The sequence below is a fragment of the Cervus elaphus genome, chromosome 14, assembly GCF_910594005.1.
Source record: "Cervus elaphus chromosome 14, mCerEla1.1, whole genome shotgun sequence".
In the NCBI taxonomy this organism is placed as follows: domain Eukaryota; kingdom Metazoa; phylum Chordata; class Mammalia; order Artiodactyla; family Cervidae; genus Cervus; species Cervus elaphus.
In genome coordinates this window covers 58,105,249-58,119,603 of record NC_057828.1, presented here as the reverse complement: position 1 = coordinate 58,119,603, position 14,355 = coordinate 58,105,249, and the positions used below count along the sequence as shown (strand labels likewise).

General features: G+C 47.3%; 1 protein-coding gene across 5 annotated transcripts in view; it reads left to right on the top strand.

The window, feature by feature from the left end:
* KIAA0040 (KIAA0040 ortholog) overlaps positions 1 to 13,970 on the top strand; it is a 40,289-nt gene extending 26,319 nt beyond the window's left edge. For 3 of the 5 annotated variants that reach the window (XM_043923392.1, XM_043923387.1, XM_043923388.1), the window contains one exon: positions 10,504 to 13,970. In XM_043923392.1, the coding sequence (XP_043779327.1) occupies positions 10,636 to 10,935 (300 nt within the window). In that variant the 5' untranslated portion in view covers positions 10,504 to 10,635 and the 3' untranslated portion in view covers positions 10,936 to 13,970. Of the gene's footprint in view, positions 1 to 10,128; positions 10,259 to 10,503 lie in introns of all 5 variants that reach the window. The other 2 variants (XM_043923389.1, XM_043923390.1) reach the window with 1 other exon arrangement.
* The last annotated feature ends 385 nt before the right edge of the window (positions 13,971 to 14,355 follow it).

Below are 14,355 nucleotides of genomic sequence, written 5' to 3'. Positions count from 1 at the left end.
ACTTCACAACATTTCAGTGGGTTTTGTCATACATTGACATGAATCAGCCATGGAGTTACATGTATTCCCCATCCCGAACCCCCCTCCCACCTCCCTCTCCACCTGATCCCTCTGGGTCTTCCCAGTGCACCAGGCCCGAGCACTTGTCTCATGCATCCCACCTGGGCTGGTGATCTGTTTCACCATAGATAATATACATGCTGTTTTTTTGAAACATCCCACCCTCACCTTCTCCCACAGAATTCAAAAGTCTGTTCTGTACTTCTGTGTCTCATTTTCTGTTTTGCATATAGGGTTATCATTACCATCTTTCTAAATTCCATATATATGTGTTAGTATGCTGTAATGTTCTTTATCTTTCTGGCTTACTTCACTCTGTATAATGGGCTCCAGTTTCAACCATCTCATTAGAACTGATTCAAATGAATTCTTTTTAACAGCTGGGTAATATTCCATGGTGTATATGTACCACAGCTTCCTTATCCATTCGTCTGCTGATGGGCATCTAGGTTGCTTCCATGTCCTGGCTATTATAAACGAAAAAATGCCTTTTAAAGGAGAGCTCAAGAAGGGTGGCACCCAGGCAAGTAGAGATTGGGTATGGGGCTCACACACTCCCCCATGAAAGGGTAGCTTTCAAATAATAACACAGTAAGAGGACATAATGGGACTTCCCTGGTGGTTTGGTGGTAAAGGATCTACCTGCCAATGCAGGAGATGTGGATTTCATCTCTGGGTCGGGAAGATCTCCTAGAGAAGGAAATGGCAACCCACTCCTGTATTCTTGCCTGGAGAATCCCAGGGACAGAGAAGCCTGGTGGGCTACAGTCACTATCGTCGCAAAGGAGTCAAACACAACTTAGTGACTAAACAACAACAATAGCAACAAAGAATCAAAGTCATGGCTCCAGAACCACTCCAAACTCTAAAAAGGTAAACAAAATGAGCATCAGCTGAGGAGTCAGGGGTGTTTCTTCCGCTGGTCTATTCATTTGGGGTCAGATAATAAGGGCACTCGTGTCTGTTGCCAGGCGTGGTACCAAGAGGTTTTACATTTACTGACTCACTTGTTTTCACAACAGCCTATTATTATCAGCTTCATTTTACTATGAAGAAAGTGAGCCCCAGAGAGAGAGGCTGAGTAACCTGCCCAATGGGATAGACAGTGAGTAGCAGTCAGGATTCCAACCGAGGCTACTTGGTCCCGTAACCTGCACTCTCGAGCACTTAGCTAAATCCCTCTTGGGTAGAAGCTGCACTACAAGAGAACTGTTAAATGGGTCACATATTTGTTATAATCATTACCAATGTTAGCTTTTTGTTACCTGTATGAGTCAGGATGGGTTAATTGCTATAGCAAATAATTCTTAAATCTCAGTGGCTTCTCCGCACAAAGGTTTCTTTCTCTTCCACTGTTCGCTGTAGTCAGCAAGGTGCTCTGCTAGCAGCCATTCAGGAACATCTCCCACCTCTTCTGTCCCAGGGGCCCTGGAGTCCTTCCCTGGGCCCTGTGCGCTGGCCAGCCAGTGAGCAAGCAGAGAGATACTGTGAAGGACCTCAAGAGAGACTTCAGGACCCAGGTCCACACTCTCTTGTCCAGAACTCAGTCACACATCCCCAGAGGTGTCAGGGGGCTGAGAGGCATAGGCTGTCCTGAGCCCAGGATGAGGACATGATGTCCGTCTTGTCAACTGCTGTCTCAGTCTTACCTGTAAGGACCTCTGTACGGGATACCTGACTGGGGTGGGGGGTCATGCTGGGAGTCAGAAGACATTGGTTCTGGTCCTGACCTTACCAATTGTCAACTGTCTGACCTCCAGCAAGACACAGCCTCTTCGAGCCCAGATTCCTCATCACTAAAGTGAAGGAACTCAACCACATGACCCATCTCTGGATTCTTCCGACTCAGGATGTCTGTCTGACAAAGCATCACTTCATTATTTTTAATAACCATAGTGCCTTAATCATTTCTGTATTGATGACCTATTTGTGCTTTTGTTCAAAATTGCAACCATAACATTGATTCTGAAGGAAAATACTATCAATTTTCCTCTAGTACTCAATATCCATTTCCACACCATATATGCATACTCTGCAGGGCGGAGGAAGAGGCTCCAACCTGGACTAGTTACTTAAAGCAATTAATTAAATTGGGGGAAATACAGATCTCTATTTCATCATGCCTTGAGCCAGGTTTAAGTCATAAATTCACATTCCACTAGCAGATTATTTTCTGGGATCTGACACTTTTTGTACAAAACAGTACTTACATCTATTAGAGGGCATCTGAGCATGCCAGGTTAGCAAGGTGAGAACCGTGAAGAAAATATATACCCAGAGCGGCAGAGCTAATAACTGCTGACTGAGATTCTAGCCGTGCCCTCACTACCAGAGAGCCTTGGTTTCTGAAGTGTGTGATGTTGTCATAACCAAAGGGATTCTACAAGGACTGCAGGGTGGATCTGAGAGCTGGGCAAGGTTTGGGCAGGCAGAGTGCAGAGCCCTGGGGCTGAATAAGATGCTTTACACCCCCAGGAGAGATGGTGAGAGTCTTAGAGCCTGTTGGATGGGATTCCTATTTTAGAAAAAAAAAAAAATATATATATATATATATAGCAGAGTTGGATACCAGAGAGGAGACTAGGGTTAGAAGACGAGGAGCAGAGCACAGCCCAGAGACAGTCCTCATGTTCCTCGGCCTGACAGTTCCACTACTGCATCGGCTGAAGAACGCCCAAGTCAGGCCACGTGTCCCACCCGCCATCACCACCCTCAGCCTCGTCCGGGTGTCATTTCCCCTGATCAGTTATAATCATCTCCTCCTGCTCCCATTCTCGACAATCTGTTCTCTCACCCCATTGACAGTGTTCTTTATAAAACACAGGTCTAGCCTATTCCCTCCTTGCTTGAAACTCCATGGCCCTTTCGCACACACCAGCCACCGACACGGCTTAGCCAGCCCAACGGGTGCAGGGCCACCTGGCTCAAGGGCTTCCCATCACCCCCCATCACCCTCCACACACACTGCTGCTACATCCAGCCACACTGTCCTTTCAAGTCCTTTTCAGGAAAAGCAACGGGTCCAACTGTTCATCTGCAAAACCAAAGCACAGTGAGTGAACACATTATTTCCTGTGTTTCCAGACTTTGGGGAGGGGGGACACTTTATCGAGTGTTAACAATTGAACTCGTTGCTTGAAATTTAGAGGCACTTCATCTGAAAAGGTATTGGAGAGTTGAAGATAAACACACCACACATATTACTTGACAGTGCTTTAGATAAGTTTAGTCTAAGTTTTGAGACTTCTCAGACACCTTGACCACATGATTGTTGTGGTTTTCTTGTCACTCAGACCTTAGCAAAGCCATCCTTGCTCAGCGCCTGCCCCAGCCTCCCTGATGGGCATCACTCATTTTCTCAGCATCCCAGACTTCTCCTTTGTAGCACTTTCTATGTTACACTTGCACACCAGTCTTCAGGCTTCTTTGCTTCCCGCATTGGACTTTGAGGGAAGTCCAATGAGAGGGACAAGGACTGATCCTGCCTATTTCCTGGATACCCAGGACTCAGCCCAGTTACTGGCATGTAGTAGGTGCTACCTAAGTAGTCACAGAAGGGAGGGGCAGATGCCATCCTGACTGTCATTTCCTTTGCATCTCTTTCCCTCAATCCCCTCCAGGCCAGCAGGCTTACTCCTTCCCCAGTGCTTCTCTCATGCCTTAACACAGAGCTTGACCACAGGACTCATCACGTTGTGCTTCTGCTATTTCTGTTTCTCCTCCTTACAAGACAGGAAGGAGGTCAGGGTCTGAGTGCACAGGGTCAGACACAGTGGGTGTTCCGTGAATGTCTATTACATTGAACTTTGACCTCTAAAATCACTAAGTACGGTGACTACAGCCAGGAAATAAAAGACATTTGCTCCTTGGAAGAAAAGCTATGACCAACCTAGACAGCATATTCAAAAGCAGACATCACTTTACCAACAAAGGTCCGTCTAGTCAAAGCTATGGTTTTTCCAGTGGTCATGTATGGATGTGAGAGTTGGACTATAAAGAAAACTGAGTGCTGAAGAATTGATATTTTTGAACTGTGGTGTTGAGGAAGACTCTTGAGAGTCCCTTGGACAGCAAGGAGATCCAACCAGTCCATCCTAAAGGATATCAACCCTGAATGTTCATTGGAAGGACTGATGCTGAAGCTGAAACTCCAATACTTTGGCCACCTGATGGGAAGAGCTGATTCACTGGAAAAGACCCTGATGCTGGGAAAGATTGAGGGCAAGAAGAGAAGGCAGCGACAGAGGATAAGATGGTTGGATGGCATCACTGACTCAATGGACATGAGCAAACTCAGGGAGAGAGTGAAGGACAGGGAAGCCTGGCTTGCTGCAGTCCATGGGGTTGCAAAGAGTCGGATGTGAGTTGGTGAATGAACAACAATGATGACCTCTAGGAAAGCAGCTCTGGCCCAGGTGCCCTGACTACACAAGAGCAAGAAGTGACACCCAAAGAGGTTGCCCATAGCAGGCCTCAGGTCTGCTGCATATGAAGATGAACCTCTTCCCCACCTCTCCTTGCCCACAATCCATCCATTCTCTCATTCAGCATATAGCTCCTGAGAGTATAGAAAAGGGTCATCAGCTCAGCCTGCTCATTCAGCAGTTTTTGAACCTGATAACTGTCCAGAAACACTTGGGTTGTTTGTTATAAACAAATTTCTGGGCATTTCTTAGACCTACTGAATCAGAGTCTCCAGGAGTGTAATTCGGGCACTTGCATCTTTAACCCCCTTGATGATTCTCAGCCAGCCATCGTGGCCAGAGTCAGAGACTGGAGAGGAGACTAGGGCTGCCCTCCTGAGATCCTGCTGTCACCTGAGATCCATGGGTGAGGACATAACGCAAACACAGTGATCACTGCAACACAAGGTATGGGCTCAATGAAACATGCGAGGAAAGGCCCAAGGCAAGGTCTCTGCCCCTTTGCCCCCAAGTTACAATGATGAGATGGCCCCCACACATACTCAGGAGTCTGCAGCTGCAGCAGGGGAATCTTTTAAGGTTCTGAGACAGACCTGACCCTCCTGCTTCACCCTACCTGTTATAAGACGGCCAATGGAAAGCACTCTGGAGAAGGTCTCAGGGATTTTAGTTGGATGCCATTATGATCCTTATCATTAACATTTCTAGAAAGCATTTGCTACTCAACAGACCCTATTCTCCAGCTTTACATGTATTATTTCACCTAATAGAAATAACAAGAGGCTGGTGCAAAGGAGAATGCCCTGCCCCTTTCTTGGGGAGTTCCAGAAGAAACAGAAGTCTGTGGGCCAGCCTTGGACATGACTCTGGAGCAGCTCTTGGATGGCAGGGATGGACCAGTCATCCCTGTGGCAGGAGCCATCCCTGTACATTTCCAGGGGTTCTGAAGTCTGAGGAGAGGCTGGGGCCTGCAGGGGACTAGGTGCTCTCCCCAGGCCTCATTTTATGAGCTCAACAGTCCTCCAGACACTACCAGATATTCCCCAATGACCAGTCTCCATTCCTGTTGCTGAAAGCCAGAGTCTAGAATTACAGCCACAGAACTGCTGACCAGCCCTAAGCAGGGAGGTCACTGTAACGCCCTTTTCATTTGAATGGAGTAGGGGTCCATGGTTCTTTGGCCATGAAGATTGGGCTAGAGGTGAGAGACGGGGAAGAAAAATCTCAGGGCTAGAATTAGTCCATTGTTATCTGGAGTTCACTCACTACTTTGTAGATTATGTTTCATAGTGTTGTACAGTTTACAAAATGCATTAAACACATTGAGCTCTTAATCTTCACAACCTCATTACAAGGGAAGCTTATTAACTGCATTTTGTAGCTAGTGTTTGGTAACTGGCCAAGGTCACAAGAGTTAACCCAGGACTCAAACCCCCAGGTCTTCTGGCTCCAGGATCTCTGTTCTCCATCAATACCTCACATGCAGGCAGACAGAAGCTTGTGGGAAGAATGAATGAATGACTCTCTCCCAGCTAAATACTAAGGAGGATATAGAGATGAATACTACTTGGTTTCAGGAAAACTGAAAGGAACTTCTCCCCTCTTCTCTCTCCTCACACCCACCCCCATAACCACAATCAAGTTTGGTTAGCACCTATTGTCGGTTTTACAAGAAGAGATGAATTATTTTTCAGTGTCAGCAACACTTGAGAGCTGACAAAAGGATGGGGTCCCCCAGAGGGCGTTTCTAGGCCTAAGTGTGGCTCCTTTTGCAAAAACATTCCACAGAAGCTCTGACTTTTTTAATTCATACCACCAAGGAGATATTTGATTGTTTCCTGGAAATGCTAATAATGCAAAGCTCATAAATACTAATGAAATGCTATAGATTAGCAGAGTTCAGCAAGTAACCTGAGGGGTGGGGGTTGCCTAGAAGAGAATTCTTAGGTTAAAAAATATAAAGAATACCTTTTAATCGAATGTTCCCCAGACAGGGTTCCCGAGTGTTAATGAATATTCTCTTTGGCCATATGGAGAGAAGACTCAAATAAGTACCTTTAGGAATCCAGGAGCTAATTATTGACTTCGCTTTTGCTTGAAAAGAAATCTGTTTATTCACATGGCTATTTTAGGTGCCATGGGATGGATGAGTTTGAGCCAAAGTTGGGAGGGGTGGGAGGACCTGGAATGTTGAAATAAAGACATAATTCAAAGGCATGCTCTTATTTCATCCAACTAAGCAACCTAAACTCGAATCTGCTGCTGCTTCTTGTCTATTGACATGATCCCTCGATTATAGTAAGTCCCGTGGAATGTATGAGGCTCCATGATATCAAAAACTAAATCTTTGTCATTCATTCCTGACCTCAATACCAAACAGTTTGTGGTACATATCAGGTGCTCAATAAATGTTTGCTAAATGGCTGAAGTGCTCTCTTAAAACATCTTCCAGAGCTTTCCAGACCCTCTTATCTTTCCCTGAAGGGCAGCTCTGATCACAACATCTTCCTATTATGTGCTCAGTCATGTCTGACTCTTTGTGACTGCAAGGGCCGTAGCCCACCAGGGCTGGGATTCTGGCTGAAGCCCGCCAGGGCTCTGACCATGGGATTCTCCAGGCAAGAGTACTGGAGTGGGTTGCCATTTCCTTCTCCAGGGGTTCTTCCCAACCCAGAGATCGAACTGGTATCTCTTGCATCTCCTAAAATTGGCAGGAGGATTCTTTACCACTGGCGTCACCCGGGAAGCCCGTTATGGAGCCCCTCCCCGCAAAGAAACACACCCTGTGAAGGTCCTCTCTAACCTGGCCACAGCCTACAGTCCTTCACTCTCCCACCCTGAGTTCCAAGCTCGTCAGAAGGTCCCCTAGTCTCCTACTGATGTTCTAGAAGTTTCTCTGCCTGGGATCTTTGACATCTTTTTCACACGTCTGTCAAGAGCCTACTTGTCTCTCAAGGGCAAGTGGCTCTACTTTCATGAATACTGTCCTACTGTTCTCCAGGAGCTCCACAACCTTCTCTCTCTGACCGAACCCAGAGTGCGCCCTGATTCACATAGGCTCCCCACAGAGACCAGCACATGAAAGCTTGTCAGTAAGTGTGGTCTGCTGCTGTCTAATTTGAATCACAGAATTGCAGTGCAAGGAGCCTTTGGTTCTCAAAACCGTATGTGCAGGAAGGATCAGCTTAGAGAAAGGCACCCAAAGTCTTCCTACGACAGAAGAGAAAAATCCCTCTGGGCCAAAAAAACAGGGCCATACAAGGCTGAGGTCAAAGCAAAGATTATGGCAAAAGGAGGAGAGTCCAGAGGAGAGTGAGGGGTGTGAGGAGGAATAGGTAGGGGGCTGGCCCCGCTGAGGGGTCTGGAGAGACCAAGCATGGTTTTCCTCTGTAAAGAACCTGGGCACTTGTTGGCGTGTGGGCAGATCCATGGCATGTGATGTTTCAGACGCTGGAGGGGCTCAGGCAAAGCCTCCAGCGAGGACACATAACTTCTCAGGGCGCTCGTCTTTGTTGCACGTTGAGTTTAAGTTCAGATGCCAGTATGCTTTCTATAAACCTCCCCTTGGGCAGGACTGGATTTTTATCATATGTATCTTCATGCATCTGTGAGGTATCTGACAATGGGAAATAAATCTCTTTGTAGTCTCTTTCTACAGCAGACCGGGATAAATGTTTCAGTCGATCTGGGGGATGGCAGAGGATTCTATAAACCCTGGGCTACTTGCCAAAAATGGGTTAATTCCACATGAAGAAATCGGAGGCCCAGAGCAACACTATGAATGGCTCAGCCCCTGGGGATCTGGAGCCAAGCTTCGCAGAATCCTCAGGGCCAGCTCTGCTACTCACACACTGTGTGACCTGTGCCTGCATCTCTTTAGCTGTAGGATGGGAAGAATAACTGTACCTACTGCATAAGCTTGTGATAAAGTCCAAATGAGTCAACAGGCGCAAGGTACTTAGAACAGTGCCCAGCATGTAATAAGTGCCATCTTTTAAAAAATAATTATTTAATATGTATATATTTACTCGGCTGTATCAGGTCTTATTGCACCATGTGGGATCTTTCGTTGTAGTGCGTGGACTCGAGAGTGTGTGGACTCCAGAGTGCATGGGTTTAGTTGCCCTGCAGCATATGGTATCTTAAGGTTCCCAGACCAGGGATTAAAGTCATGTCCCCTGCATTGCAAGATGGATTCTTAACCACTGGACCACCAGGGGAGTCCCAAGAGTGCCACCTTATAGCATGATGTCAGGCTCCTTGGGCCCAATGGCACAGAAGCAGGTGCCAATTTATATGACTACATAAACTGTATAATTGATGTTATGAAGGGGTGGGGCTACATGCCTGCAGACCAGGATGGAGATCCTGGGTGGGGCTTGAATGGACACGTGGGCACTGGGTACCTGGGACACCAAGAGTGCATGTTGTCCAAGGAATTAGACCTCCAAGCACAACTGCTGGGACAGCGTGTGTAACACACCACCCAGATGTGTAACACACGCACTTATGCTCCAGTGCAGGACAACCCAATGAAGCCTGAATTTCAGAATGACTCTGGACCTAGGTCCCCCCTAGTGCGTCCCTCCACTCACGATGCACCATCCCGTTCCTCACTTAAAAGATATAATTCACATGAAGGTGGCTTAGAAAAATATCGAGTAAAATATAAAGTAACGTTACTATCCTTAGTTCTTCTGCTTGCCCGGCAGCCTTGGGTGAGTGCTGGACCCATTGTTCAGACGTCTGGGTGTTCATCACAGCTTTGTGTGTGATGAGAAACACACATGTGCTTGTGTGTCACCTCACCGACAGGTCACCTCACCACTCTGGGCCTCAGATTCTGCATCTTTAAATGAGACAGCTGGTCAGGATGATTTCTAAGCTCTCCAGCCTGAAAATCAATGACTTTTCGATCTTCGGCTCCTGGACAATGTTTAATGCCAAGAGATCTCTTAAATTCCTTTGACTCATGCCTGTCCTCTGAGTCTTGTTTAGACCCAAGAAACTGTGGATTCCAGAACTAAAGGTGCCTCTAAGATCTTACACTTGGGAGCTGAGGCCTGAGATACATGTGGCGAGTTGGAGAAGGTACCATAGGAAGAGGGATCACTCTGGACAAGCAAGCAGAACTGCCCAGCTGCAAGCTTGGGCTCAGGATAGGAGGAGAGAGGCAGCCAGGGACCCCCTCCCAGTTTCCAGGCACCATCACCGATCAGCCTGCAAAACTCTTTTCACTGCAAAGAGAGGGAACAGGCCGGGGAGGAGACTTGGGAATACTTGGTTGGAGGACAGGGAGAAGAGACAAGGGTAATGAGAGAGAGAAAGGTAGAAACAGAAAGACCTGTTTTCCCAGCCACAGCACGATGAGTCCTTGCCAGGTCTGAAAGTGGAATGTAAGGAGGGAGGAGTCACGGGGCCAGGAAGAAAGCATGAAGGGACCCTGAGAAAAGCAGGAGTGAAACAGGATGGGGACTGATGACCTCTTAGCCTGGGGAGGTCCAGGGCCCCCATGACAGCCAGCAAGACTTGGACATTCCATCTTGTGCCTAAGCTTTCATTAGTGTTAAAAATGACAAGTTGTGTTCATGGAAGGTCAGATATGGAGCTGTCCTGTGGCGAGTGTGTGTTCATCATTTATCAGGTAGGCTGAAATGAAGAAAGGTGGAGAACTACTCCTGTAGAGGGTCCGGAGAGCCAACCCCCTAACCAGAACACTGTGGGATGCACACACTGATTTATCTAACCATCATGGAGGACTACCTACGTGCCAGGTCTGACATCTTATTAACTGTCATATCCTAAGCCCCATATAGTGTGTACATAGCGAGAATTAGTTAATACATAACTGACTAAATGCATGCATTTATCTTGTTTATTGAGTCTCAATACAATTTCAGTGAACTCTGGAATTCTTTGATTTCCTCCCATTTCCTGAGCCTAAAATCAATGATGTTATTAAAAATTATAGACCATCCCTTCCTCGTCTCTCTTAAATGATCTGCTGTTCTCTCTTTAGGTGCTATCTGTGATCTACCCAAACCCAGAGCTGGAAGAGGACTAAGTTCAAAGTGGACAAGCCTGCATCTTCTCACATCCTGCCCTTGTGGGTGAGCTAAGGGGCTCCTCTGGCCCAGTCTAGCCAGGCACCATGGAGAAAATCAGCATGTTCTTCAGTGCCATCTGGGACATCATCTCCACCAAACACCAGGAGGGCCTCTTCAACAGCATCTGCCTAGGCATCCTCCTGGGGCTGCCCCTCCTGGTGATCATCACCTTCCTCTTCATCTGCTGTCACTGCTGCTGGAACCGGCCAGCTGCACATGGCCGACAGCCAGAGCAAACCAAGGGGAAGAAGAAGAAGAAAAAGAAGGCGGCTGAAGAAGACCTCTGGATCTCTGCCCAGCCCAAGCTTCTCCAGATGGAAAAGAGGCCATCCCTGCCTGTTTAGCTAGGCAGAGGGCAGCGGTGTCCTGCCTTGGGAGCTCAGCTGCCTTCCAACCACACCCAACATGGGGAGCAGAAATCCCTGCAGTGATGCACTCATGTTCACAGAGGAACTACCCAACCAAGGAGCAACCCTCAGACTAAGTGTCCCCCGGGGCAGGCCTTCCCAGGGAGCACGTGGACAAGTCTTGGGCGCTTTCTCAGCATCTATGTGTCCAATAGCAATGCTCTTTACTGCAGACTCAGGCATGCCTTCCACCCATCTCTGGCACATTCCGTATGCAAAAGCACAAGGAACATTTATTCATACTTCTTGACATATCTCCCAAATGCACACATGCACAATACCACAGGTACCCAGGCAAGTATATTCTGTTCATCAACTGGTCACTGAATGTCTACTTTGCACAAGTCCCTAAAGGAGGCAGTTCATTGTCTGCTCTTGGAAAAACATCTCATAGGAAGGCCTGGCAGATCCAGGCCCACATGCACAATTATATAACAAGAGAGGCCTATGTGCTGTCAGTGCCATACACCACTCAGGTTAGAGACGAATGCTCTTATGTTCCTGTCCCTACATAACCTTTTACTGGAAATCTTCATATCTGGACACTCCAGCCATCTGGTATACCCCCATTGCCATATATTGATACAGACACACCAAGTTCCTGTGCTTCTGGCCTCTCACCTGGGAGGAAAAGTTGAAAAATCAAAAGCTATCATCTTACAACTCATCACCACTGATGGGTGTTTAATGGCATCCAAGACTTCTCTTTGAGATGCTACCCCCAGCAAGCCTTCCTTCTCCAAGCAAGAACAAATGGCTTCTGGCCATCTTCATGGCCAGGTTTATGCCGTCCACTTCAGTGGACTGCCATTGTGTACCTGTGCAATGTAAGTTTCACAGATGGAAATGGGATGCTACCCCTGAGCTAGGGCTCTCCTATGAACCCAGAGGTTTTCAGCAGGGAAGAAATTAAGACAATCACTGGTACAGTATCACAGAGGGCACACTGGAAACAATTACTTAAGCGTATCATAGAGGCATGGCATGTTGCAGATGGGGTGCAGAAGTTACAGAGTTTAAATGAAAGTAGGACAAAGCTATTTAGAGATTTATTAATATTTATCTTGAAGCTCAGGCTAGTGCTTTGCACACAGTTGGTACTCACAACTGTCTGTGGATGCTGTCAGATACGTGATGCTATTAAGGGTAAACTTGTAATACCTCACCAAGTCCCCAAGTGACCTTCTCTTCCAAGTGAGCCCATTAATTGCTGCAACAGGTGGAAGTTGGGTATTTAATTCTGAATAAGGAGGATGCATGCAGGGCCAAGGTTTGGGTTGACAAGTGTGCCCTGAGATCCATAAGGACATGTAAGCTGGATCCATGGTTAGCTGAGCAGAGCATCTCCCCATATTCTGGGCTGAGTCTGGGAGGCTGAATTAATCCACTCAGAGGGTGAACTGGGTGGTGTGTTGATTGTCTGTGACCATAGCACAAAGATGGATAATTCCCCACGTGGGAGCAGGTTGTGCTCTCAAAGTTCATTTGCACATCTGCAGGGTAGCTCTCTTGAAATATTTTCCGACGGAAGCTGTTCTAAATGATGGTGAAATTGCAATTTCATTAATAATATAGCTAAGCTATGATATTTATAGAAGCAAAAGCTAAATTCTCTAACATTGTTTCATGGAAAATATCCTCTGCTCACTTGGGGCAGCTGGTAGACACCCGCCTTTCAGGCAAAGTCCAGGTCTAGTCCTGTGGAGGTACGGTGCCTGCTGGCAACTGCTGCACCAAGATCTTCTAATGGAATACACCGTTAAACATATTGCAGGCCTGCTTTTATTTTAAAACCGGCCCTGTTCCCCCTTCTTGCCCTAAATGGGCCTAAATACCCCAGGGACTCAGGCCCCTCAGGCATCAACCTCTTTGACCAGAGAAAGAAACACCCTCTGATGCTCTGTCCCCTTGTCCTGGAACATCTGGCCATCCCCTTTACCTCCCAGAATGACTTCTCATCTCCCCACACCTCCCACTGCCCAGCAGGCTGAGTTGCTTATTCTGTCTCCAACTCTCAGCAACCCCTCAAATGGGGGACTTGGGGGAGATGTAGAGGCTGACGGCTGAAACTGGTGTCAGATACAATCTAGGAGAGCCGATCGCTGGGATCATGGAACCACACAAGTACCATAGTTGTCATGGCAACCAGCTGCTAGTCTGATTTAAGACAGCAGTCCATCGTCATCACCCACGACAAGGCCTCTATCTCCAGGTGCATTGCCCCACCATCTCCTATCTGAATGTATCTGCTCCACCTCCAGGTGTGAACACCCAGAAACACACTTCTCGGTTGCTTCCATAACCCAGGTTTGGAAAGCCAAATGCTTGAAAGAGGCATCTCTTCTTTCCCATCCAGCCTCCTCAACAACCTTCACTGGAGTACCCAGAACAGTGCCCAGTGAGTGAGAGGCCCTCAGACTTTGCTGAATAAGTGTGTGTGTCAAAGAAGCAAAAAGCAATTATTGGAGTCCACTGCCTTTCCTTCCCACTTCATTGTCATCCTCCTCTGTTTTCTTCTCCCATTCCCCTCTCTGTCTCGAGGCACCACCCTGGCTCCATCCCTCTCTATCTTCACTCCTCCTTCCCACCCTCTGTCCCAGAACCACCACTGGCAGCCAGGGGTCCCTTAGGACTGGAGCCACCTTGTGGGGGTGGGAATAGGCTAACAGAGGACAAAAGGGATGGCAAAGAAGAGGCCTCCTAAACCAGCCCAGGCCTGGAGGAGGAGCCCCCAGGCCCAGACTTCTGAACAATCAGAAGAGGTCTTTCTCCCAACTGTTCAATGGATTCGCTTTGGGTTTCTTGGGGGGCGGCGGGAGGAGGGGAAGATATAGAGAAAGGGCAGTCACTTTTTCAAGAAGAATATAAATGGTCCACGTTGTATAGCATTTGTCAGTGTCTTTTTTTTTCCTGGAAAATTTAAATGCACCAAGAGAAGATTTTATTTAAATAAAATACTTTGAAACTAAAAAGCCATGTGTAGCCTCCTTACTTATGGAAATCAGTTAGTTATTTTCTTGACATTAGAGACTACCCTCTCCCAGAGTTCAACCAGAATGATGGATGGGGTGACTCCTTCTGGGACGCCAAAGGCCCAGCCATCCCCGGGCACTATCTTCCCTCTACCAGCAGAGTCAGAGGTCCGAGGAAGAGGGGTGAACTCACACCCCACTGCCTGCAGAGCAGACACCTTGGAAACTAGGCACCCTCAGAGATGCCAGATGCAGAAAAACACACTCATGTTCCTTGGCAACACTTAGAGAACTTTCCCATCAATGAGGTCAATCAATGTCCTCTTAAAGGTAAAAGGGGAAAATAGCAAAAACTAAGTAAAAATAGACTCCTGAGTTAAATCTG